This window comes from Eulemur rufifrons, chromosome 7, assembly GCF_041146395.1.
Source record: "Eulemur rufifrons isolate Redbay chromosome 7, OSU_ERuf_1, whole genome shotgun sequence".
Taxonomy (NCBI): domain Eukaryota; kingdom Metazoa; phylum Chordata; class Mammalia; order Primates; family Lemuridae; genus Eulemur; species Eulemur rufifrons.
Window position 1 is genome coordinate 149,408,112 of NC_090989.1, and position 24,936 is coordinate 149,433,047.

General features: G+C 44.4%; 1 protein-coding gene across 3 annotated transcripts in view; it reads left to right on the plus strand.

Annotated features, from left to right (window-relative positions):
- The first annotated feature begins 1,521 nt into the window (after positions 1-1,521).
- Positions 1,522-24,936, plus strand: part of FYCO1 (FYVE and coiled-coil domain autophagy adaptor 1) — a 79,367-nt gene continuing 55,952 nt past the window's right edge. For 2 of the 3 annotated variants that reach the window (XM_069475586.1, XM_069475587.1), the window contains exons 1-4: positions 1,529-1,618; positions 17,181-17,347; positions 20,108-20,214; positions 21,802-21,927. In XM_069475586.1, the coding sequence (XP_069331687.1) occupies positions 17,293-17,347; positions 20,108-20,214; positions 21,802-21,927 (288 nt within the window). In that variant the 5' untranslated portion in view covers positions 1,529-1,618; positions 17,181-17,292. Of the gene's footprint in view, positions 1,619-17,180; positions 17,348-20,107; positions 20,215-21,801; positions 21,928-24,936 lie in introns of all 3 variants that reach the window. The other variant, XM_069475588.1, reaches the window with a different exon arrangement.

Below are 24,936 nucleotides of genomic sequence, written 5' to 3' on the forward strand. Positions count from 1 at the left end.
TCCAAGTTAAACCACCTGAATAGTAGTGATTTTGTTAACCTTCAGACAGTGTGTTGGGTGGACAGTAGACCCCTCAGGAGTCCCCATCTGTAGCTACCCTAGCCTCTACCACTCTCTTCCACTTACTGGGTGAACTTGGACAATTACTTAACCTCTCTGAGCTTTAGTTTCCTCATCTCTAAAGTAGGGATAATGAATAGTACCTACATCATAGAGTGGTTGTGAGTTTTATGTTAATATACAATGTCGTATGGTTTTCTTTGGCTAGGTCTTCAATAAATACTAGGTTTGTCTCCCTCTTCTCTTCACACTCCTTTTCGGTCTAAGTTTCAAACCATGATATTGGACCAGATAACCAACATTAAAATCTCTCTCATCCTAAATATTGCATAAATCTGTTCAGACTGTGATTGGAGCAATGATTTTTCTTAGACCACTACATTGATGACTTTTCTTTTCCCTTTGTCATCTTATCCTCATTCTCCCCCTCTTCTTTCACAGTTTCCTTTCTGTTAAGAATGGAAATTACTTTTATTCACATGCCTTCTCCCCAACCGCAGCCCCAAACTGACTATTCCATCCATCTAACTCACTCACTGTCTTATCTGTATCTAATTTACAAAAGATGGCTAATGAGGTTTCATAGCCTAAAATTAACTAAGAAATCTGTTTCCTTTCCTGTATTAGTCTACTCAGACAACTCCGCGCTTTCTCCATTTGTAATGTTGGGCCGTGGCTCCTGGCTAGATGCCACTATCTAAGTCCTGTGAGACATAGAGTGTTTTCTGGCTTAAACAGAGGAACTAGGGCAGAGTAAAGGATGCCAGCGAGTGATAAGGAATGGAGTCAGTCACAAGCTGAAGTTCCCTGTGCTTTTCTCTATTGTTCCCACAGTGGACACTGTTCATTGAATGCATTTGTTCTATTGTGTCAGCTTCAGAGTGCTTTGTAATGCACCATTTATAAACAGAAGTTGGGCTGGGGATAGGGCGTAAGTTAGGGGTGGTAGTTCATTAATTAACATATAGTGTTTGAGCACTGATTTTAAATAAGTCCCTGTATCAAGAAGCGAGGGGGATCAAAGATGGGATATGAAGCCTAATGATATATGACTTCTTTTTATTTGGCCCAGTATGTAAAATACATTATTTCAGCATACAGTAAATACAAAAATACTAGTGACCTATTTCACATTCTTTCTTCGGACTAAGTCTTTGGAATCCAGGTGTATTTTACACTTAGAGCACATGCACAATTCAACTCGAACTAACCACATTATTGACAGTGCTGCTCTCAAGATCCCAGACAGATCCTACGGGATTGCAAGGGTTAAGTTAGGGCAGGCTTTGGCGGGAAGGGGACGGGCAACGAGGGGGACACGGCTTGGGAGCTGTTAATCGCAGCTCCGCGGAGCATGCCGGGAGTCGTAGTCTGCGCCCACCTGTCCGCGGGGTCCGATGGGAATTGTAGGCCTGGGCCCCGCGGAGCATGCCGGGAGTCGTAGTCCGCGCCCGCCTGCGGCTGGGTGTGCGCGTTATGGCGCCGGTACCGCGCTCCCGTACTTTTCCGCTTGGCCCTTGAAAGTTTCGATTCTGTCCGGCCGTGGACCCACAAGCGCGTAAGTGCCGCAGCAGACCGGCCAGACTCTGGGGGCACCTGGGCTGCTCTCTCCCGGAGCCAAGAACTTCGCTCAGGGCGCGGCTTGTGCCCCCTTTCCCTTACCGTCCCCGCCCATCCTGGGTCTCTCGCAGACCCTGCCCTAACCCCCCACCTTGCCTAGCTGGCTTGGGAAGCACCTTGGCGGAACCTGGCCTTGAAACCCTGGCTGCCTTTGTTGATCGGTTAGAAAGACAGACCCCAAACACCAGTTCCAAGACCCCGCACTGCTCAAGGGCCGCAAAGGAGCCCACCATGTAGGGTCTCAGAACAAGCCTGGATCCTTTAGCACAGAGAGGACAGGCTCCTGAGTTCCTGCTTGACTTATCCTTAGGAAGCCTAGTGTCTGGCTCAGCCCGGCCAGGACAACCCACGCGTCACTTTGCGAGACCAGGACATTCCCCTCCTCCCAGGAGGGGACAGCTTGTTCTTTCCGGCCCACACACGGGACAGGGTTCTTTCACTACCCACGGACTCTTGTGCCCACATGCAGAGTCTCCAGATAGCCCCTAGGTGATCTTTTCTGGAAACACCTGTTGGATGGCTTATGCATTGTCTCTGATGTGGCTGCACAGCACTGGTCTAAGTTCCTTCTGTTGAACCTAGGCTGGGAGGTGTACGGGGAAGGGCAGAATTTTATTTTATTTTTTTATAAAAAGGCACATGTGGTTGACACGTTACCCACGTGGCTCACTGTTAATGCATCTGTGTTCTCTGAAGCCCCGTTTCCATTGGCTGTCCCTCCAGAAAAAAATCGAGCACTTGTTGAAACTGCCTGTGTTGGCCAGAGCCTCTCTGCCCCTCTACCTGTCTCACAACAGCAGTTTCCTTTCCTGACAGAGAAATGGGTCAGGGGCTTTTGGGGGGCAGAGGATCAGGGCTTAATCTGCTCACTGCCCTCCTGCGCCTGCGGGCCTTGTGGTCTCCTGTAGCAAGCTTAATTCCCCTGCCATCTGCCTAATGCGGCTGGAGGGTGTTGGGTACTGGGGCAGCCGGTAAGAGCTGCAGCTATCAAGCTAAACTTTTGTGCTTTCAATGACTCCCACCTTCTGAAGTGGGCAGGTGTTGACCCTCCCTTCTGTAGTTGTGCACCATGGTTATTATAGCCCTGGAAATCAGTTAATTGTCACAGTGATGGATCTCAGCCGACTTTGATTAAAAGGATCTGAAAAGGCTCTTGCTTTAGAAAATAAGGTTCATCTGTTTATGTTGAAAGTGTCTATCTTGGTGTAGCATTTCATTTATTTTTAAATTGTTTTTGATATTTTATTAGGAAAATAAACATACAGAATCATTGAAAGAATTGTATAGTGAGCATCCAAATACTCAGTTCTTAATATTTTACTTCGATTATTTTTGCAGTTGCTTTAGAGTTTGGTAACAGTATCAAGCAGTGATCCTCTAGCTCTTTGGATGACCTTTGCCCCTCGGGGCTGGGTTTGGAGCACCAGCATGGATTCAGGAGCCAAATTTTTAGCCTTGTTTTTAGGGAGGATGATCCTCACAGATGTTTGTAATGAGAGGAACCACCCATAACAGCAAATTCAGAACAGCTGGTGGCTTTGACCCATGTTGGTCACCTAGGCTATGGGCTGCTGCCTCTAGAATAAAGAGTAGGTACTTAAGAAATGGCAGTCCCCTTTACCTCCCCCCACACCTCCTTTCCTTTAGGGGAGAGGTTTGGCTGATGGGTAACCTGCGTTTTCTGGAGGTTTTAAACACAAGACTTGGTTGACTCAAGACCAGAATGTCTTTAAACATGAGACAGAGGAAGTGTATTGTCTAGCTGTTGTCTTATAGTGGAAACCACTGGTAGGAACTCAGAGTTAAGAGCCACGTTCACCGCAAGCAGTTCCAGGCAGCAGGTAAGGGTTATTAACTGGTGCCGGTGACCACAGAGGCAACCTGTGAACAAAGATAAGTTGATTATGATCCTGTCAACATCTGCTCACCTAGTGGCTGCTGTGTTCTTTCCTTGTTCAAAAGATAAATGGTGTTTTTATTTGTGATCTCAGTGCCAGTTTAAAAACAAATAACAAATCTTGATTGGTATAAAAGCCTCTATTTGACCAATTAAATAAATCAGTTGGGTGGGGATTAGAATGTTTCTGGGGGTCTACCTGTGGAAACATGGCCTACTTTCTTGCTATTTTTTGATACATCACTAAAAATGACGGAAGTATTCATTTGCACTATACCCATAATAAGAGTCTCAGCTTCAGAGCAAGTGGGCCCCACGGCTTTGAGAAAACAAAAATGTCAGAAGCTTTGCTCAGTTGGACAAGAGGAATTTTTTCCTCCTCTTCCCCCACATTGGAACTGGTCAGCCTGATGGTTTTAGTGACTGCCAGTGGTCCTTTCTGTTTGCATGGGTCTCTGTGGCATCTGAAAGGCGCCAGAGCCTGTTTCTCGTTGGGCTAGATCCTATTTGCAGGAATGAGAATGTGTGCATCAGTGTTGTTCAAGGACAGACTTAAGGAGAGTCTGTGGTTTGGTTATAGTAATGTGGCCCTGTGGCTGGTTCTGGGGCCTAAGGGCCGGTCTGGCCAATCATCTTGGGAGTGTGGGGTACTGCTCTCTTGGCCTGTGGGAGGAAATGGAGTTAGGGGAGTTCTGAGCATCCGGGGGCAGGAGGGACTTGGACCAAAAAGAACATTCCAAGAAAACCGTTAGCATTTAGGGAGCTAGGCCAAGAGGAAAATCCCTGTATGAGGTCCAGGATAGGGCTGGACAGTGGAGCCAGAAGCAGTGGTTTAAAATGGAACTGGAAGGAGTTTCCTGAAGCTGAACCTGTAGCCCTATGTGCTTTTTCCAGGGCATCTGCAGACTTTGTCAGGAGCAGGGAGAGGGCACTTAGAAGCCTTAGCCAAAGTTCCCCATTGAGAATGTCTACTCTTCCCCTTTCCTAACTCCTCCAAGGGCAACAATTCTTAATCAGTCCACATGATGGAAGGTTACCTCCCTATGGTACATCTGAAAAGAAAAAAAAAAAAGAACACAGTGGTCAAGAGGTCAGATGATTTCCCCAGGACAGATAGATTGCCTGGAAATAGTTTGGTGAGCTAAATATACCTTGGTCTAACCTAACCATGGCATGAACTTATTGCTTTATTTGTTGCATAATAAGTAATGGAAAGTTCACATAATTAGTCTGATTCCAAAATCTGAATAGGGTCCAAATTGACAAACTCAACTACCACTGATAAAAGAGAAGAAAATATCTTGTCCGTTGCCACAACTCCAGCTTCAGAGCCATACTGGGTCTTGCTTGCATGTGCCAGCACAGTCCTGCCCCCACCGCCCTGCACCCAGGTTCCATGTGCAGCTCTTGTCATGCTCCTCCCCAAGAAGCATAGCAGAACACAGTCCCAGCAGCACCTCCCCACCCCAGTTTGGTGGATGGTACCAGATCCACACTTCCAGGAATAGAGAGAGAATGGCCTTGGGAGGTGTATTAGTCTGCCAGGGCTGCCATGACAAAATACCGCAGATCCAGTGGCTCAAGCAGCAGAAATGTATTGTCTCATAGTTCCGCAGACAAGAGGTCCAAGATCAAGCCATTGGCAGGTTTGGCTTCTCCTGAGGCCTTTCTCCTTGGCTTGCAAACAGCCGCCTTCTTGCTGTGTGCTTCTGTGGCCTTTCCTCTGCGCTTACACATTCCTGCTGTCTCCTGTGTATGTCCCAAGTTCCTCTTGTAAGTTCACCAGTCAGATTGGATTAGAGCCCACCCTCACGGCCTCATTTAATATTAATCACCTCTTTAAAGGCCCTGTCTGCAAGTACAGTCACAGTCTGAGGTATGGGGGTTAGGACTTCAACATGAATTAGAGGGATGGCACAGTGTAGCCCCTAAGGTTAGTGTGGACGGTGGTAGTGGTGGCATTGGTTATCATTGTCCAGCATGTGGTGAAGGAGGCTTGTGGGTAAGGCTTCCTCATGAACCAAACTGTGGTGCACACTTCCTCTTGTCCAAGCCCAAACCACAAAGACAGGAGCAGTTGGCCAGAGGAAAGTGTGGGGAGCATGAGCCGGACATAGCACGGTCGTGGCAGAAGGATCCATCTAAACCCCAGAGGCAAGGCCCCAGCCACTGCAGGGCAGGCCAGGGAGGCCAGAAAACAGGTAGGAGGGAAGAGGGAAGAAGGAGGGACAAGAAGATGGACCTGTCTCTATGGAGGTCAGATAGCCCAACAATAAAGGGCCTCCTGAGCTAAGAGATTTGTGCATTTTGTGCAGATTTGTGCAGATTGTGACAGCAATCACTTGAGCTCTCAGGACACCAGGAGTCTGTTTATAAAGAGAAGTTAGGTAGGGGAGGGTGGAGTAGACACCCTTAATCCATCCCTGAATTATCCTTGAATTATATTATTCCATTCACTCTTGAAATAAAGTAGTTCATAATATTTTCACAATAATGACAGTATAATGTCCACAATTACAACTTGATTTCTAAAATGCATTATTTTAGTCAACATGATAATTTATGGTAAACAAATAGACTTTTTTTAAAAAAAAATTACCCATGTAACTGCCATTTTAAAATTATTGTTATTTATATTTTGGTATATTTTTATGTTTCAAGGTTTAGTTTGGTTTGTGGAGCAAGAATCTATGTGTTTTGTTTTGTCTGATTCATTCATTCATTCAGCAAGTAATTTGTTAAGTGTTCTCCGTGTGCCAGAGCTTTGCTAGGTGCTGGGGAAACAATGAACAGTAATGGAGTTTACAGACCAATGGGAAGAACAGAGATTAAACAAAAAACTACCATGGTAGTGCGTGGCCCCCAAAGCCATTGAAGAATAACACGAGGCCGCAATGGGAGCTTAAAGTCATGAGCAGACTACAGTTTGGTGTCTCCTGTGTTCACTTGTTTTCATCAAAGCACATAGCAGGCCTCAAGTGATCTTTCTTGTTTGTAAGCTTATTGGGGTGTTTGCTGTCTATTTCTCCACTGAGCATGAGTTCCTTAAAGGCCAGGGTTCCACCTGCCACCATTTTTCACAGCTGTAGCCCAGCTCCTGGATCAGGCCTGCCTCTTCATAGTGGTGCCAAAAAATACCTCTTCACCTGGCTGGCAGTTTGTTAGCACATACAGGTTACATGTTGCTTCCTCAAGGCCATGTTTTGTGGCTGTGTCATATTCTATCCCGACAGTCAGTTCTTAATTCCTAACTGACTAGATTGCCCCCTTGTCACCCTGGTCAGGAGAGTTCCCAGAGCATATGGTTTGGGAGATCTGTAGTTTTTCCCCACCCAGGTGGGTTTTGTACTCTCTGGGGCAGGAGTAGAGGACCAGCTCAGTTCTCAGTTGTTTGTGCAGTTGTTCCAGAGACTGCCCAGATTTTCATGCCTATCATCATCACCTCCTGGATGTTTTTTCTGGGCTTTTCAGTGGCAGGACCTTGTCCCCACAGCCCCAAGTACAGATGTGTGGCTCTTCCCTTGGAGCAACTGTCCACCTTCCTAAAGAAAAATAGTAACTGGCTTCCCCCAGATCCAGAAGCAGCCCCTCAAATGCTAGAGCCCTCTGGCCCCTGCTTTCCGGGGTCCATGGGCTGGAATAGTGGCTGGTTTTGTGTATATTCTGGGGCAGTAACCAAGGACTCTGCTATTGCTGGTGGAAGGGAGGGAACCAAGAAAAGTTTGAAAAAGCAGTAGCAAAGCCCCAAGTCCTCATTGCCTTTAAGAAAGAGAGAAGATTGCAAGTAAGAAGGAGTGTTTGGGAAAGATGACCCAGGCATGCAATTGGTTAACACTTTAATTATAGATCCAAGGGGTGGGGTCACTTTATGAGCCTTTGTTCACGTGGGCTGAAATTCCTGCCTCTGAGCTGGCCTCTGGCAAAGTCCTGAGCACTCTCCTAGCCACCCTCTTGAAGCTCTGGTGAGGGCACCAACTGCTTCAGCACCTGAGCCAGCAGGACCTCCAGGCCTTCAAAGCTGCAGGTACCAGCCAAGTACCCTTGCTATAGACGGTGACTAGGTAGATGCTATTGGGTGTGCTGAACTAGGCCGAGGCGATGGACTCTTCTAGAAAGACTTTTATGCTTTTATAAACATCCTAGTCATTAACATTCTTTCTTGGTCAGGGCAGAATTTATACCTTGTATATTCCACCTTATTTGGAACTGGGGGAGGAGTCCAACTGTGAGGTGCTCTCTCTGGGTCAGCTCTTGGCTGTTGTGTCGGGAGCAAAATTTTGAAGGCAAGGTTGACTTCCACACCCTCCAAACTCCTCCTCTCCTTCTGATCCTTCTTATGTGGCTACTCAGCACTGTGTTGCTCCTGCCTGAGCCAGTTTCTGGGCAACATTATGAATATTAGTCATTTGCACAATATTATAAATAAGTTTACATGAGTCAGCCAGTGTCTTTGCATTTAATTTGGGACTCAACTGCTGTCTCTATTGTTTAAGGCATTTAGGGCATCTGGGCAGGTAGAAGGTCCTTTACCTCTAAAATGATACCTATGCCATGGCTAGGAACTCAGATACTAGTCCCAGGTAATAAATAAGAATTTTTTAAAAGTGCATTTAGTCCCTTTTCCTCTTTTTCAGAAGATTGGATGTTTTCAGACGTTTTGGATAGGCTTAAACATACTTTTGAGTTGTTGGCAAAAAAAAAATCTTGTGCTCCCAAAGATTTTATTAGATCATTAAATATGAAATGTCTGATTTCGAATCAAAAGGATAATTTATTATATCTCAAATAAGAAGCAGTACAGTTAATCAAAGTATGAGCCTAAACTGTCTACACAGTTTTGCCATCTTAACAGTAGCTTGTTTATGCCAGCAGCAAAGAAGCCTGGAGAGCAAGTGGCAATGAAATCGTGAAAGGCATTTTCCACAGCTTGTTGAGAATTGAATATTTTTCCTTGCAAGAAGTGGTCCAAAGCCTGGAAGAAGTGGTAGTCAGTTGGTGCAAGATCTAGTGAATACAGTGGATGACAGGGAGTTTCCAAGTCCAGCTTCTGTAGTTTGAGCAGCATTGTTTGTGCGACATGTGGTTGAGCGTCGTCTTGCAAGAGCATCAGCCTGTCTCTATTGAACAATCTCGGCTGCTTAATTGCAAGCATCCTCATCATTTTGTCCCACTGGTTGAAGCAGGCATCCACTGTAATGGACTGATCAGGTTTCATGAAGCTGTAGTGGATAATACCAGCACTGGACCATCAAACAGACACCACTAGCTTTTTTTGATGAATATTCAGTTTTGGACTGTTTTGGCACTTCATATTTATCCAACCATTGTGCTGAAGACGTGATTGTCAAAAAGAATATATTTTTCATCACAGATAACAATATGGTGTAGAAATGGTTTGCCTTTATGTCGTGACAGCAAAGAAAAGCAAGCTTCCAGATAATTTTTCTTCTGATGCTTATTTAATTCATGTGGTACCCATCTAACCAGCTTCTTTACCTTGCCCATTTGCTACAAATGGTCCAATGCTGTTGGAATAGTAACATCAAACTTTGCTGGTAATTCACACATAGGTTGAGTTGGATTCGATTCCACTACAGCTTTCAGCCATCATTATCCACCTTGGTCTCAGGTCGCCCGCATGGCTCATTCCAAGATTAAAATCACCAGAACAGGCCGGGCGCGGTGGCTCACGCCTGTAATCCTAGCACTCTGGGAGGCCGAGGTGGGCGGATCGTTTGAGTTCAGGAGTTCGAGACCAGCCTGAGCAAGAGCGAGACCCCATCTCTACTAAAAATAGAAAGAAATTATATGGACAGCTAAAAATATATATAGAAAAAATTAGTCGGGCGTGGTGGTGCATGCCTGTAGTCCCAGCTACTCGGGAGGCTGAGACAGGAGAATCCCTTGAGCTCAGGAGATTGAGGTTGCTGTGAGCTAGGCTGACGCCACGGCACTCACTGGGCAACCGAGTGAGACCCTGTCTCAAAAAAAAAAAAAAAAAAAAAAATCACCAGAACAGAACTTTTCAAACCATCGACATACCATGTGCTCATTAGCCACATCCTTCCCAAACACTTTGTTGATATTTTGAGCTGTCTGTGCTGCATTGGTTCCATAACAGAACTCATATTAGAATATAACATGAATTTTTGATTTATCCATGGTTTCACAAAAATTGTTTTAAAAAATGTGAAAGATAATCACAAGCCACAATGTGCTCTTGAAAGACTGAGGATGTACCTTCACAATAAACATGAAATAAGACGTGTCAAAGTGAAATGTATAGGTATCAACTGTCCAACTTAGTACTTAAGAAAATTGGACATTACATACTTAATAATCTAATAATATAAAATGAATTTCTCTGATATTTGGAAGAGATTGCTAGAGACAGTGATGAAGGTTTTTACCTGTCATATAACAAGGACCCTGGGTTAAAAGAGGTGATTGGCACTTTGGGGGCCTTGCAAGGTGTGGCAGTCTTGGAGTGCTTCTCCCTGTGCTGAAGCAGCCGTGCTAGTGTGTACGGAAGCTGGGTGTCTCCTGAGTTAGGAGAACAGTTTGCTAATGGGTTGTAGATGTCAGAAGCAGGCTGGCTCGTGCCAGAAGTCTGTGATCCCTCAACCAAAGGGCAAGCTTATCTAGAGACACAAGGAAGTTGACCATGATGTGGAGAAAGATAGTGCCCCATTCTGTGCCTTTCATTGGTTAGTAATGACCTCAAAATGAGGGCAAGATGCTAAGACTGTCCGTGAAAATAGCAAAGAAGCTCTGATTTATTTCCTGAATTCCTGTGAGGTGACAACCCAGAGCCATGGTGGAGAAGCTCACTGTGACCCACAGTCAGTTGCTCAGGGCTCTCTACCTTGGTGGTGACATAGGCTCTGGGGAATCAGCTTGTGTAATCAGTGGCTGGGAACAGCTCACCCATGATCTGGAAACTTGACAGCAGCTGAGCACACTCTGAAGGTCAGAGAAGGCCTCCTGCCTCAGGCTGACGCAAGGGCAAGGTCAGCAAAGCACCAAGAAATCTTAGAGGAACATGTTGCTGTGTTCAGGCTCATCATGCTAAGATACTGGTTTTAGTTCACAGACATTGTTTCCCTGGTGCCAGACTCCAAATAGGGCCGGTTTCCAGAAAATCCAGCTGGTTTTATATTTCCTGCATTGATCCTGAGTGACTCAGGATCTGTTGTTGCTATGGCTTCCTTCCCAAGCTCCACCCTCTCCCACAGGCACGTGTCTCTCCCTGGTCTTAAGTATGTACACACCCAGTGGACTGCGTTTGAGCTCTCATGGGGTGTTAGTCCAGTCATCTTCGTCCATGATTATTTCTCCCAGAAACTACAAGGCCCTCTGTGTTGACAGCAGTCAAGTGAGGGGAATGCAGGTAGAGAAACAGCCTCTGCCTTTGCTATGCCCTCCACCCTGGTGCCCTTTCTTCCTTGCATCTGTTCAGTGACCTGTTCATTTTTGAGGCCTGACCATCACACAGTGTCAACCACCCTCTCCCTTCCCCAAGCAGAAGTAAATTTTCCCTTCCTCAGATCACATTACAGTTTTTACAAAATTCATCACAATGCTGCTTTATTAAAAACGATATAATTTAAAGTTATGTGAATTATAACATGTTTGTCAAATATACATAGTCATGTAACCACTATCATAATCAAAATGCTGAACAGAATTGCCACTCAAAATTTCCCTGTGTCTCTTTGTGGTCAAACCCCACCTTCTTCCCCAGCTCCTGGCAGCTGCTGATAATTCCTCTCTCAATGTTTTGACTTTGCAAGAATGGTATATAAATGGGATTGTGAAGGATGCAGCCTTTTGAATGGCTTCTTTTACTCAGCATAATGCATTTGAGGTTCATCCATGTTATGCACATCCGTGGTTTGTTCTTTCTCATTGCTGAGTGCCCATGACTTTTTGTTCTTGTCTCTGCATGGGCCTCTTCAGCTGTATCTGGATATCTGATACTTTTCCATCTGTCTCCTTGGTGGGTAGTGGAGCTCCTCCAGGGCTGGACCTTGTGTGCCTCGTATCCCCAGCCTGCGTGTAGAAGGCACTTGACAAAACATTGTGCTGGGGCAGCTGTGTGGATATCAGCCTCCAAAGGTATAATGTAAACTCCAGCTGTTATTAATATGCAGCAGTTTTGTTTGCCTGTGTAGTTGGATGCCCAGTGTGGATACATGCTGAAGGGGGTAGCCATCCCATCAGCTGGGGCGAGTGGTGGAATTTGCAGTATGATTATGGCCTTGCATACATAGAAGGGCCTTTTGGTATAATTCCATGTTCAGCTATCTGTGTTAATCCATCCCAAATTGATGTGTCTTGGCTCACCAATGTAAAGACATGTCTTTTAGTTTTACCAACAGTTGGCAGGTGGGAGGTATTCTGAGATATAGGTAGCTGCCAATGATGAATGGTGGAGTTGATGTCACCCATGTGGGTAGAGTTGCCATTCCCCAGAGACCTCCTCTAGTCACTCCAATTCTGTGATGTTAAGGATGGCATATTCCATGGGATCTCTCTCCCACTGGATAAAGGTAGATATCTGCAAACCCAACAGGTGGACTGGCTGTTGACCACTGCCATTGTTGCAGCCCAATCTAAAAAGACATTGCCATTTGCCATGGATGGCAGGAACAGTAGCCTATGGGCACAGACACAGGTGTTTAGAAGGAATTCTCAAGGACAGATCTATTCCTTGTAACGTTATTACTGGTGTGCTTTCTCCCATAGGCCCTATTAGGGAGGCTGTTATAGGTTTCAAGCTTGGTTTACAACACCACACATGGCTTCCCTCCCCAGGAGAGTTGTAATAGCTAATTGATAAGTTTCCAGCCTTGCCCATGTCATTCACACTGATGATGGCTCCAGCTGATACCGATATCTTCACATGATGGTATCACAAGGCTTTCAGACCTCCATCAAGGAGCACAGTTGGGGTCACCTCACCTTCATGGCACCCTCTGGCACCACAAAGCCTATCTATTGTGGGGGCACCTTCCAGATCAATTTTAGGTCCACATAGCCATCACCACTCATGAGGTCTGTTGGTGTTTTCAGGAGTATGGTTTGGCCATCTGCTTCAGGGGTACAGCTCAGCACCTTAGATGTAACTCAGAGTTTGTGGGGCCTGGTTTACAGGCGTTGCCAACCACTCATAAGGAGCAATGTTATGCATGGGAGTGGGTGACCCACTCAACACCTGTATAGCCCCCCAGGAGATTCTTAGTCCAGGACCTTAAAGAGCTGTGCTAAGATGGTGTACAGATGAGTTTTTAACAAACCATTATTTTTATTAGAACTGCCCCTGTTGGATTATATGGCAAATGAAATCTCCAATCTATATTTTGTTCTGTGGCTCATTGCTGAATGTCATGTCCCATGAAATGGGAACCTTGGTCTTTATCAATCCTTTAAAACCCTTTAGGAAAGGAGCAAAAATCAAAAACCAAAGGCAAGGTTACAAAATTAACTTATCTATAAGCACCGAGAATCTTGTTTTTAGTTGCAGACTTGTAGAAATTTTGTTATACAAAACATAACCATTTGAGCCTAAGGATTTAGAGACTTTTATATCAGAATTTTTGTGTGTGTGGTCTCTTTTAAAGAATTAATCATGTTTTAAACAAAAAGCTTGTAAATCATGTCTAGTTCTGATAATGACAGGAAAAGGAAGCTTATAGGCAGTTAAACATTGAAATTATTTAGTAACAAATTTACATTAATTTAGATAGAAACAAAATTATTAAATGAGTCTTAATGTCTCTGAATACAGGCCTAGTCCCTTGTCTCATGTAAACAGTTTATTTTGATGTCTTTTCCTGGGTCTGAAAATGAGGCTTGGGTTTGGTGTTAGATACCATTGAGTCAAGGCCCTGTAACTTAACGGCACAAGGATTAGTTAACAATATTTGATACAGTTTTGATTTGATTAGAGGATATTTTTCAAAGATGTGAAAAGGCTCACCTGTTCAAAACAGAAACACAGGTCACTGTAAAATAATAGGAATTCATTAAGAGCAAATCAATATTTTAAGAAAACCTTGTTTTAACCAAAAATTTTCTCCCTTTCAATTATAGTCACCTTGATCATACAAATTTTTTTATAAATTCTTTTTCATGAACCTTATCATAACTTACACAGACCATCTATGACTTACTTGTACTTTCTGTTTTGTCCTAAACTTTCCTTTCTTAAATAACCAGTCAGTTTATTTTAGGACAAAAATTTAACATACGAGACACTTTCTCATACAAAATTATTCCCTTTTCTTTTTAACCTCCCTCATTAAAAAAAAGTACATCTTCATATCCTTAACTTTCTTCACATCTCTTTTATTTACTAATTTCTTATCTTTTTTATATACAACATACAACGTATGTATGTAAATACATATATATATATGCTAATATACTTTTTACCTCTGAAATTTAGCCACGAGGTAACAATATAAACACATCAGTTTGTGAAAGATGATTGGATCCAAATTGTTTTTGCCCAAATTGGAACTTGTTCACATGGCTAAACTTTAGTTGCCCTAATAGGTAATGTGATGAAAACCATAGACCAAAGTTTTGGGTAAAGCGGCTTCCACCGCAGTTTGAGTTATTAAAAAAGCCTCTTTTACCCCTTTTTTTCCCTTCAGTTTCAAATGAGTTTTCAATGTTCACATTATAGCTACAACTAGCTGCTCCAAAAAAATCTTGATTTAGTGATATCATAGACAGTTTTTTCTCAATACCAGTAACTTAAGCAACTCCAGTTTCAAAGACCACAGAAAAGAAAATAGAGAACTTAACAGACTCTACATTTTAACTTTTTAGTGGCAGATTGATCATCTGAGCTTTGAAGAGGTTGTAAACAAAGTTTTCTAAATCAATTAATTTAGCAGTGTTGTATTCTCTGACTATCATGGTTTCATTTACCAGAGCCCCATTTAAGATATGTTGTTGTGCAGCATGTTGCATTTGTCATTTAGCTTTTTCTTTGAACCAGGGGTCTGCCATGGGGTATTTCCCCTGGTTCTTCTATGGCTTCTATGTTATTTCATTGTCTTCCTCCTCCCAAAGTTTCCATATCTTAGGTTCCCACCCTGCTTGGGCTAAAAATAGCTCTCACTTGCCATCAGGATTCCTTCCTCCCACCAAGCCCCTGAAATTGACAAGCCAGTGTCTCCAGCTCTTTCTCTAGTTTAATTCCTCCTTTAGGTTTTGTATCTCTTTATCCTGTCCAACATTTTACCATGGCTAGCCTTATTGCCCAAAGCAACCCACTGTAGCTATCACCAGTTTGCATATCTTTATCATACTTAAGCACTTTCATTTCTTGTAGTAAACATTCAATTCTGACTGGCATTTTCAGGGCATCCACGTACTCACCCAGTGGCAAGCACTGGTCAAGTAACCCAGCAACTCCACTCCACGTGGATTCCCAGGATTCCTATCCCAGGGTTCTTCGCCCCCCCAGGAACAGGATTGCCCCCGCAGATGCCCCTTCTTTACTCATTGTTTGATCTCTCAGATCCTGCTGCTATGCCAATTGTTTTGTGAAAGTCCCCGGGATAGTATAGAAAAACTGCCTCCCAAACTGAGAAGTGACCGAATTAGGCGAGTTTATTAGAGGTTACTTACTAGGATGCATGCTCCCAGGCAGCACAAGAGTTTCTTCCACAGGAGCTTTCTTGATAGCAAAATCTGCATCTGCCCACTCTATGGTGTTGCCTTAAATCCCTTCCCAATGAGTGATACAAAGTTTTTTACATTGTATCTTTGTTCACAGTGAAACATATCACAGGCGCAAGTACCATCATCATAGGCTGTCATGCAACCCATGTTATGTTAATGATATTACAGTTTCCCACTAGGTGGGGATTTTAATATTACAAATAGCCAAGGACACTCACTACAGGATAACCCAAGCAGCTCTAAAGCAGTCAGGGCCAGTTTGAACTGGCTGTTTCTGGAAGGCAAGAAAGTGCTGGGCACTTTTCTGAGGCCCAGTAGTTATCCTGGTACCTGTTTAGTCTACTTTGTAACAATTTTGCCCACTCCAGTCTAGCACAGTGTTTCTGTTATGTGTTGGAGAACCTGCATTTTTCCCTCAAGCCCTCTTGGGCCTTGTTTGCCCTGAGTCACAGCTGTGGTGGCTTGTTAGTTAAAAATAGGCGGTAGGCATTTCCACCCTGTGACAGGCTCTCACTCAGCTGAGGCTGGAATGCTTATGTAAATATTTGGAGGAGCTTGTAGTTGGACCCCTTTCTGTCCCAGGATCTCTTTGCCTGGACTTCTGGAACAGTGAGTAGAAGATGGCATTTGGTTATGCTGGAGTTCACGGTGCTTCCTTGAGTGGCGGAAGTGGTTGGTCATTTGGTGTAGTGACAGTGGCTCAGGCTTAAAGGGTTAGCAGGCCGTATTGGAAAAACCGCTGGGTTTGAAATCAGACTGACCAGGATTCAAATTGAGGTTCCACATACACAACTACTCTGAGTGTCAGTTTCTCTTTGTAAACAGGTACAATGTTATCTGCTCCACCGGGCTGACTGAGAATTAAAAGTGTGTATGTAAAGCATGTAACAGGGCCCCGTGCACAGTGGGCTCTCATTTAGTTACGGTGGCTGCTACTACAGCCATCTCTAATCTTGCCATCTACTTTGGCCAGCAACATTACAGCTTTGCATTGGACATCTCGGGGACGAAGGGGAGGTTCTGAAAGGACACAGGAATGTCCAAGTGCATGTCCAGACCTCTTTCCAGTGTGCTCACTTCTCTTAATCTTTGCTGGCGTTCAGTTACTACTGTATCCTTAAATCACTTCAACAGGTGCCCAAGTAGGGCTGGTAACTCAGGACTCACCAGCCGGGAGAGGACTGTAACTGAGCTTAAAATAGAGACATGTCCCTTGGCTGGTATGAAGGCTGCGCAGGCCCCTGGACTGCAGACTCAGTGGTATCCGCACACCCAAGGCTGAGCTGGAGTCTGGGCAGCTGGAGGCTGCAAACCTCCCTCCGAGGGGGACCCCGACAGGCAAGCCAGGCTTTCCTTGGTGCAGAAGCCCTGGGGGTAGGTGTCCTCAGCCTCTCACCCCCCAGCACTACCTGGCCAGAGACTACTGATCGTTCCTCGGAGAAGGAAAGCCTGGGGAGGATGTGGGACGGGCACAGGGAGACGGGGATTTGGTAGTAGCTGGCCTCTAAGTCTTAGCGGAGCTGTCTAAATCTGGGCTAGACAAGTACTAGCTTTTGGTATACATGGGTAGAGGGAGCCACTGGGTGACGTTTTTAGGGATGGAGAATGAGGCAGTCCTGCCTGAGAGGCAAATGGAAGGGGAGCTCAGAAAATGTACGCTGCACTGTTTAGTTGATCTTGTTTCTTGTTAACTCCTAAACCAGGTCACTGTGTCTGAATATAAGTGTGTCAGAAGCAAACCAGAGAGTGCCCACGGGGCAAGGCCCACACAGAAAGGCCAAGCCCTCCTGTTGAGGGAAGATACCCAGATGGGGTGATCTTTAGGCTCAGAGCAGAGTTTCTCCATTGTTGTCTTTGAATTGTGTCTGTGCCTGCTTCCTCCATGCCTCCTCTTCCCCTGAAGGTGCCACCATGGAGTCTGACCACTGCTGACCAAACAGCCACAGAGGGCTGAAGTTCTAAGCCTCTCTCCGGACCCAGGCAGGAGGCACAGAGCCAGGAAAGGCGGACTCAGCATGGCTTCCACCAGCGCAGAGAGCCAGCTCCAGAGAATCATCCGAGATTTGCAAGGTATGTAGGTTGCTAGGCATACCGTGTTTGGTTTTGAGGGCTTGTGACTGTGCTTTTGCCGTTGCCAGTGGAAATTCAGCCCTTTCCTCTTTCTTCACCCCAGGGGTAATTGTAGCCCTCAGGACACATCATACTGAAATATTTGGGGCTGACATATCCACCTTGTGTAAGGCTGGGAGAGCTTGCCTGACTCTTCTTTCAGAGCACTGTAAAGCCAGTTTGTAAACAAAACTATACACCCCTCTCTGGGACCAAGTCTGATTTCAATTTGTGTCTGTATATGTGTTTTCAAGCTATCACAAACCTCTGGGTTCCGATGAAGTTGGCTCCGATGGGGAGGAGTATTCTTCCCTCTGAGCAGGAAGGCCAGTTACCTGTCTGTCTTGTTTTGCTGCCCCACTGGGTCCTGGCTGGCAGATGGCTCGTTCCCTGGGAGACACTCCAGTTCTGGGCCTGCGGCCTCTTCGACTTCCCTAAGCAATGAGAGAGACTGTGACTCGCAGCCCTTATCTTAGTGGACAAGGGCAAGGCAGGGAAGATGCAGACAAAGCTTTGTAGACTCAGGAGAAATAGATTGTTTTCTTACTGGCTGCACATTTCAAGTTTAACCGTTTTAGATGATGTTCCAAGGGTCAGAAGTTTTCCATCCTCTACCAATCCCCAGGATTGGTCTCGTAAGGCTTTTTGGAACTCCAGCACACTTGATGCGACGCAGTTGTATCTGACCACTTCTCCATGCCTGCGGAGTCCACAGCAACACTTTCTTGACAGACTAAAGGCTCAGATTCCTAACCGCTTGGGCACTACGAGCAGTTATCTCCTATACCAAGAGATATTGGGCTAGTATGGCCACAGCGCAGTCCTCATTCTGAAGGTCCAAAGTCAACAAGATAAAATCACTTTCTCAGGCTGTGTATTTTGTATCTATAGTGTCTTGGGCTTCTGATAGCTAATGATTACATGGCATTTCATGTGTACTAGGCATTGCCCTACACATGTCTTTTGGATGGTAACTCATTGAGTCCTAATGTTTGGTCTAATGAAACATATGCTGTTGTTATTCCCATTTTGCAGATGAGGAAACTGGCACAGACAGATTAAATAATTTACCTGAGGTCACATAGCCAGTCAGTAGCAGAGCCTGGGTTTGCACACCAACACCCTGTGCTCTTAACCACACTAATCTGCTTCTAGCTAAAACATCTAAAATGTTAGATGCTTTTTTAAAAAATATCTACACAGAGAGGAAGAGAAAGTAAAATGACAGCCCCTACACATCTGAGTTTGCCACTGGCCTTCAGAGGTTTCTCCACAAAGTAGACAATCTTTTCTATGTTTCAAAATCTGGTTCTCAAAGATAACTTTGGGACCCAGTGGTCCTTATTGGGAGGGAAGAGAATGAAAGAGAGTACCTCAGGTAGAGCTTCTGATCCAGACCATTGTGTATCGCATGTACTGGCTGAGTCTGGTCATCCTGACACCCTGGGCTGGTCTCCATGTCCTATACATAGGCTAGAGAGCACTTTGATGGGAGTTCTTAAAGCGACATTTTCTCAAGACCCTTCACTTTGATCTGTTGGTAAATGTCTTAATAAGCATACAGATTTACAGCATCTACCACGAGAGTGGTGTCCTTAACTGAGGCCCTTGTGCAGTGCACAGCCTTCACACCTCTGCAGGGCTACCCAGCCCACTCGTCCTCTTGGTGATTGCAGTTACAAGGACTTTGGAATCAGGCAGGCATGGGGTCAGCTTCTGGCTCTACCTTTTAACCCTGGAAAACGTTGGACAAGTCCCTTCACTTTTCCAATGTGTGATTGCTTCCTTCATGTGCCAGGTGGGTTTGATGATAACACCTACTTCTGAAGATTGTTGAGAAAATCAAATGCGTAATTCCTATAAAGCTAATGTTATTCATAAGTAATACATTTGGATTATCAGAGATTAGAGCTGACAATTTCATATCTTATATCCAAAGTCATCTTCTTTCAAAGTTTCAGGAGTTCTCAGATCTCCTGTGGGTATTTACCTGGCCTGAGGAGGAAGAAAGGTGGAGGAGGAAGTCTCCATGTCTTTCTCAGGTCCCCGCACCCCTGGCTGTCAGTGCCAACCAGCACAAGTGCAAAACCGGACAACAGTCCCTTGTAAAAATTAGTCCCAAGAACCTTTGCATCTTAGATTTGTTGAAATAAGGCAATCCCTGCCTCACAGTTCCATATTAAATGAGAAATATGCATGAAGGCCTGGCCCCCATGGGTACTCAGTTAACAGAAGCAGGTATTGTTGTCATCATTGGGGTTGTTATCGTCATTATTATTATTTGCACACACTGAGCGTTCTCAAAGCCCGCACTTGTACTGAGCAGTAGGGTTAGAGTGAAGAACAAGAAATATGGCCAGAATAAAGGATGAAGTTTATGGAAGTCAGTATTAGGAGATTAATGATTCATCTACATAGCAAGCATTTGTTGACCAGCCACCGCATGCAAATTACTGGCCCTAGGTGGTGGACATACAGGGATGAACAAGAAATGTGCCCAGTCAGCAAGCTGCTGTAAAGTATCTGTGGGCTCTCAGGACATTTTAACACTCTCTGACTTGGATTTATATCTCATGGATGTTTACACACCATACCCTTCTCCATTTCCGAAGTGCTGTGCATCACTGACCACTCACTCCTCATGCTTCCTGAGGCTATCATTGCTTCTCTCTCTGAGTTCGGTCCCTGTCTGGTTACATGTTCCTGTTTGTTGTCTTAAAGATGCTGTGACAGAACTAAGCAAAGAATTTAAGGAAGCAGGAGAACCCATCACAGATGACAGCACCAGCTTGCATAAGTTTTCTTATAAACTTGAGTATCTCCTACAAGTAAGTGACTCCTATAATGTGTTGATTTTTGCACTATTGTCTCTTGTTTGGCTTCTTGGGTGACTCATTAGCATTCAGGCTGTAGTTCATAAAGCTCAGTGGAGCCATTAAGCCCTTGTGGTTAGATTGAAGGGCAGAGCAGTCCCCAGTGAGAACTTGATCTTCCAAGTGTGATTCTCTGGGAAATTGGAATATTGCCCCTTAGGAGGGTTTTGGGAATGGAGAACATTCTTTAGACATTTAGGTCATCTTAAGGCAGGTCACAAGGTCATAGTATAACAAGGACTGTAACTTTGGGGCAGTTACATACCGTTCTGAGAGTTTGGTGAAAGCTATGGAGTCTCTCCCCCATTATATATATATGTATATATTATAGTTACACATATGTACGCACACACACATGTATGTATATATGCACACCCCCAATTACACATTTTTACAGGCAGTTTTCAAGAGTGTGTAGACCCTCTGAAGATTATCCATGGACCCCTGTTTTCGAGCCTTGCTACTCAAAGTGCAGGCCACAGACCAGCAGCATCAGCATCACCTGGGAGCTTGTTAGAAGTATATTCCTGGTTCCCAGCCCAGGAAATTTTCTTTTAACATATTCATGATGTAACTCATATGCCTGCTTAGTTCAAGAAGTACTAATGTAGAGAACTCTGCAGATGTAGAAAAATATATGCAACTGAAATAGGCAGGAAGGAAATGCACCACAAGTTATTATATTTTAGGGTAATGGTCTTAGGATTACAATTTTTTCTTTTCTTTTTTTTTTCATATTGTTGTATGTAGATTTCCTAAGAACATATGCATATCTTGCTTCTATGATATGAAGAAAATACTATAAAATGTTAAAGAGAGATATACCTGTATCATTTTGGACACTGTTATTTTACAAGATCCCACCAAAGCATGTAGTGTGAGAGCCCACTAGAGGAAAGGCCCCCAATGTGTTGAAGGGCTTACCTTTCTCATGCCTTTTTCAGCAGGTTCTTTGTTTAACATCATAAAAATGTTTACGGACCTTTTCTTTTCCAGTTAAGCCCATTTTGGTTTTGGATTTGAAATGCCTCAGGGCTGACATTTATTTGAATTTATTGAATGTTTATTAAAACAGTGTTGAAACTTAAGAGTTGAGTAACCGGGATAAAATGTCATTACCTTATTTCCCTAAACTGAGGTGTAGTTAACACTCTCCATGTTTCCCTGAAGACTGTTTACTTGTATTTCTTTCTCATGTATTAATAGAAACTTAGTTGGTCTTCTTCCCAGCTCTATGCACAGAGGTCCCCTCAAGGGGTAAATCTTTTGGGGCCATAGTTATTCCTCAACCTCACTAATTGTATGACCTTGAGCCAGCTACTTAACCTCTCATAGCCTCAGTTTCCTCATCTGTAAATTGAGGATTAAAACTCCCTCATTTTGGGATTAACATCTTGATTTGCCAATAAATAAAAATAATGCCAATAGAGGGCCTCGTCCAGTGCCAGCACCTAAAAAGCTATTGTTATTATTTATCATTTAAATGGCGGGATGAACAGCAGTGGGTTTGAACTTCCTGTCTCTGTCCCTTTCCCTACCCAGTTTGATCAGAAAGAGAAGGCCACCCTCCTGGGCAATAAGAAGGACTACTGGGATTACTTCTGTGCCTGCCTGGCCAAGGTGAAAGGAGCCAACGATGGGATTCGGTTCGTCAAGTCTATCTCAGAGGTAAGCTGAGCAGATCGGCCGAGGACCTTGTGTCTTCCTCTTGCCTGTCTTAAGCGTTTCCTGCAGAGACCTTGGTTGCAGAGAGCCAAGTGAGGAAATGGGGGTTTACTGGTGGTAAAGAAGGAAAGAAATCCAGTCCAAGTAAATTCAGTGCCCACTCTGCTGTGGCTCAAGCTCAGGGAACCCACTTCAGTGAGTGTTTCTCAAGCAGAGGAATGCCGAGCCCTGAATGTACATTCGACCACATCTCACACGTCACCTAACGGGATGGGCTGCTCACATTGTAAGTCTCCGCTCATGGCCCCCTTGGAAGGTATACAGCACAGGACACCTCCATCTTTTTTAAAAACTCATTTTCTTAGATAAAATTCTTAGAGTTTGCCAGGCTGCTTTCCCTATAATTTGCCCAGGAAACTTAGATTTGATATGAGAGTGATATGGGGTCTCTAGAGACATTCCTTAAAATGCTGGTGTGCTGAGCAACTTCCCACATTCACTTCAGAGTCCCCAAAAGCAGAATGCCATGGCTTTGCCCTTTTACGAAAGTCCAGAATGACAAACACACACTCTCCTGCCCTTAACCCCCAAAGAATCTCTCTTCCTCTCTCTCATCAGCTTAGCCCATCCAGGAGTGAAGAACTTTGCATATTAGGGAGCAAGTAAACCCCAGAGGATGCTTGTACATTTCATCTTTCTTTTCAGTATCTCTTCAGTAAGTGTGAAGTCACTTTAAAGTCAACATACATGCTCCTTGGCTGGCCTCCCACAAAGGCCACAGCCTGAGGTGTTCTGGGAAGAGCTCCCGCCCGACCACGCCAGCTGGAGCCGGATGTATTTCTTCTTATCGAGAATGATGGTGTTAGATACACCGACCTCGAGGGCTGAGCATTTCCCACCATCTGTACCCTCTGACATCTGAAAAGATGAGGAAAGATCCTGGCTCTGACGAGTTTGTTTTGCGAGTTTCTTTAACATCTGTATAGTGTGGGCAGGTCTTGTGTGTTCTTGCCTGGTAGGGTACTCAGGTCCATGATGTACAGCAGTGTTTTTATTTCAATGTGTCATAAATCCGGAAGGGGTTCTCATTGTCACCTTCCTTTCTTCATTCCTCAGCCACTGTGTCAGAGCAACTAAAGCCTTCAACTTTATGACTTCAGATGCCGAAGTCTGGAAATAAATTTAGTTTTAATCCCCATTCCCCAGGTTTATGAAATACTTGCTAAAAACACATCTACCTTTTGGCTAGTTTCCTCTTCTTTTCTCATAATGCAGGCAGATCTTTAGACAGTTCAAACATGGAAACTGAATTTCTAGAAACAAAATGCATTCCTTGGTTGTGTGAATTTTGGTTTTTTGGTGGCTGGCATAGGCTCTGCTTCCCATAGGATCTAGTTGTTTCATCTGTGTTGAAGACTCCGCTCTCTGGAGCATCATTGGTTGGAGTGGCGTACGACGTCACTAGGCTGGGTGAGTTGCTGGATACTTGGATTACTATGAATAATTAAGTGCCATTTGGGTCTTTAAGCGAGAGGGTAAAAGTTAATGGATAAGAAGCATTTGGATAAGGCCCCTCTGGGGTAGGAGGCAGCTATTTGAGCTAAAAATGGGTGAAGGTTCTAATAAGCCATTTCTAGAGGTTCAGAATGGGTACAGTTTGGACTGTATTTAACCGTGATGAATGGAGTGTAGCTCGGCATCAGGCTCACAACACAGTGGCCTGCTTTAAAGCAGAATCAGCTCTCGTGCGCCCTGCAGATTTGCTGTCCTCAGTTGTATTGCTTCTCAGTATAATGTATATGGGTTCCAATTAAATGCTAAAAAATTAAGGAATTAGGTAGTGAAAGCGGACCCATGATCTCAAAAAATAAAGAGGCTGTGCAGTATTTTGATTTGCAGTACAGGGAAACTATTGTTCCCTTCCTCAGAAGTATCTAAAAATACCTTTTAAAATAAATATCTCCCTTTATTATAATCAGTTCAGTTAATAGGTTTAATGAAAAATATAGCCTTAAATGTTTACCATTAAGAAAGTTTTACATTCTTTCTTTTTTTTTTTGAGACAGTGTCTCACTCTGTTGCCCGGGCTAGAGTGCCGTGGCATCAGCCTAGGTCACAGCAACCTCAAACTCCTGGGCTCAAGCAATCCTCCTGCCTCATCCTCCCCAGTAGCTGGGACTACAGGCATGTACCACCATGCCTGGCTAATTGTTTTTCTATATATATTTTTAGCTGTCCAGATAATTTCTTTCTATTTTTAGTAGAGATGGGGGTCTCGCTCTTGCTCAGGCTGGTCTCAAACTCCTGACCTCAAGTGATCCTCCCACCTCTGCCTCCCAGAGTGCTAGGATTACAGGCGTGAGCCACTGCGCCTGGCCTGAAAGTTTTACATTCTAAAGGCTGTTAAAATGGCCAGTTTGCCAAAAATCAGGACAAGCTCCTGCCTCTGGGAGCTTACAGACATGGGCTGTTATGTAAGGGTCTTATGAATTCTGCAGGGCCCGTGTGGAGGGCCGTGTTTATGTGACTGGCGAGCTTCATTTCATAATGCTTGCTCAGCTATTGTCAGATGCCTGAGCTTCCTGGTTAGAACCACTGAGCACTTTGTTCTCATCTCACTCATCAGACGAAGAAGTATTTGGACATGGAAATGTCATCAAGATTCTCCCCTGGGCCTCTGTCGAGATCAACTATTGGTAGATGTGCCACAGTGCTTTATGTAAAGCTAGTAAGTCAGGCTGCTGCCTGCCTTCACCTCCGGGTGTCCTGGCTATACTCAAAAAACACACATGGCGAAATGTCTTACAGCATCTGTTGTTTAAGAGGTTTAACACCTTTTTATTTTTTAAAACCACTTCATATTATGTTATCATTTCTTGAGTCAGCAGTGAGAAGGTGCTAACAGGTACTATTAATATATAGCAGGATGTTTACACTATTGTTAACATGCCAGTGCTTGAGGCTGTACTGCATGTTTCCTGACTCAGTCTTGTGCCACAACGGGTATCTTAA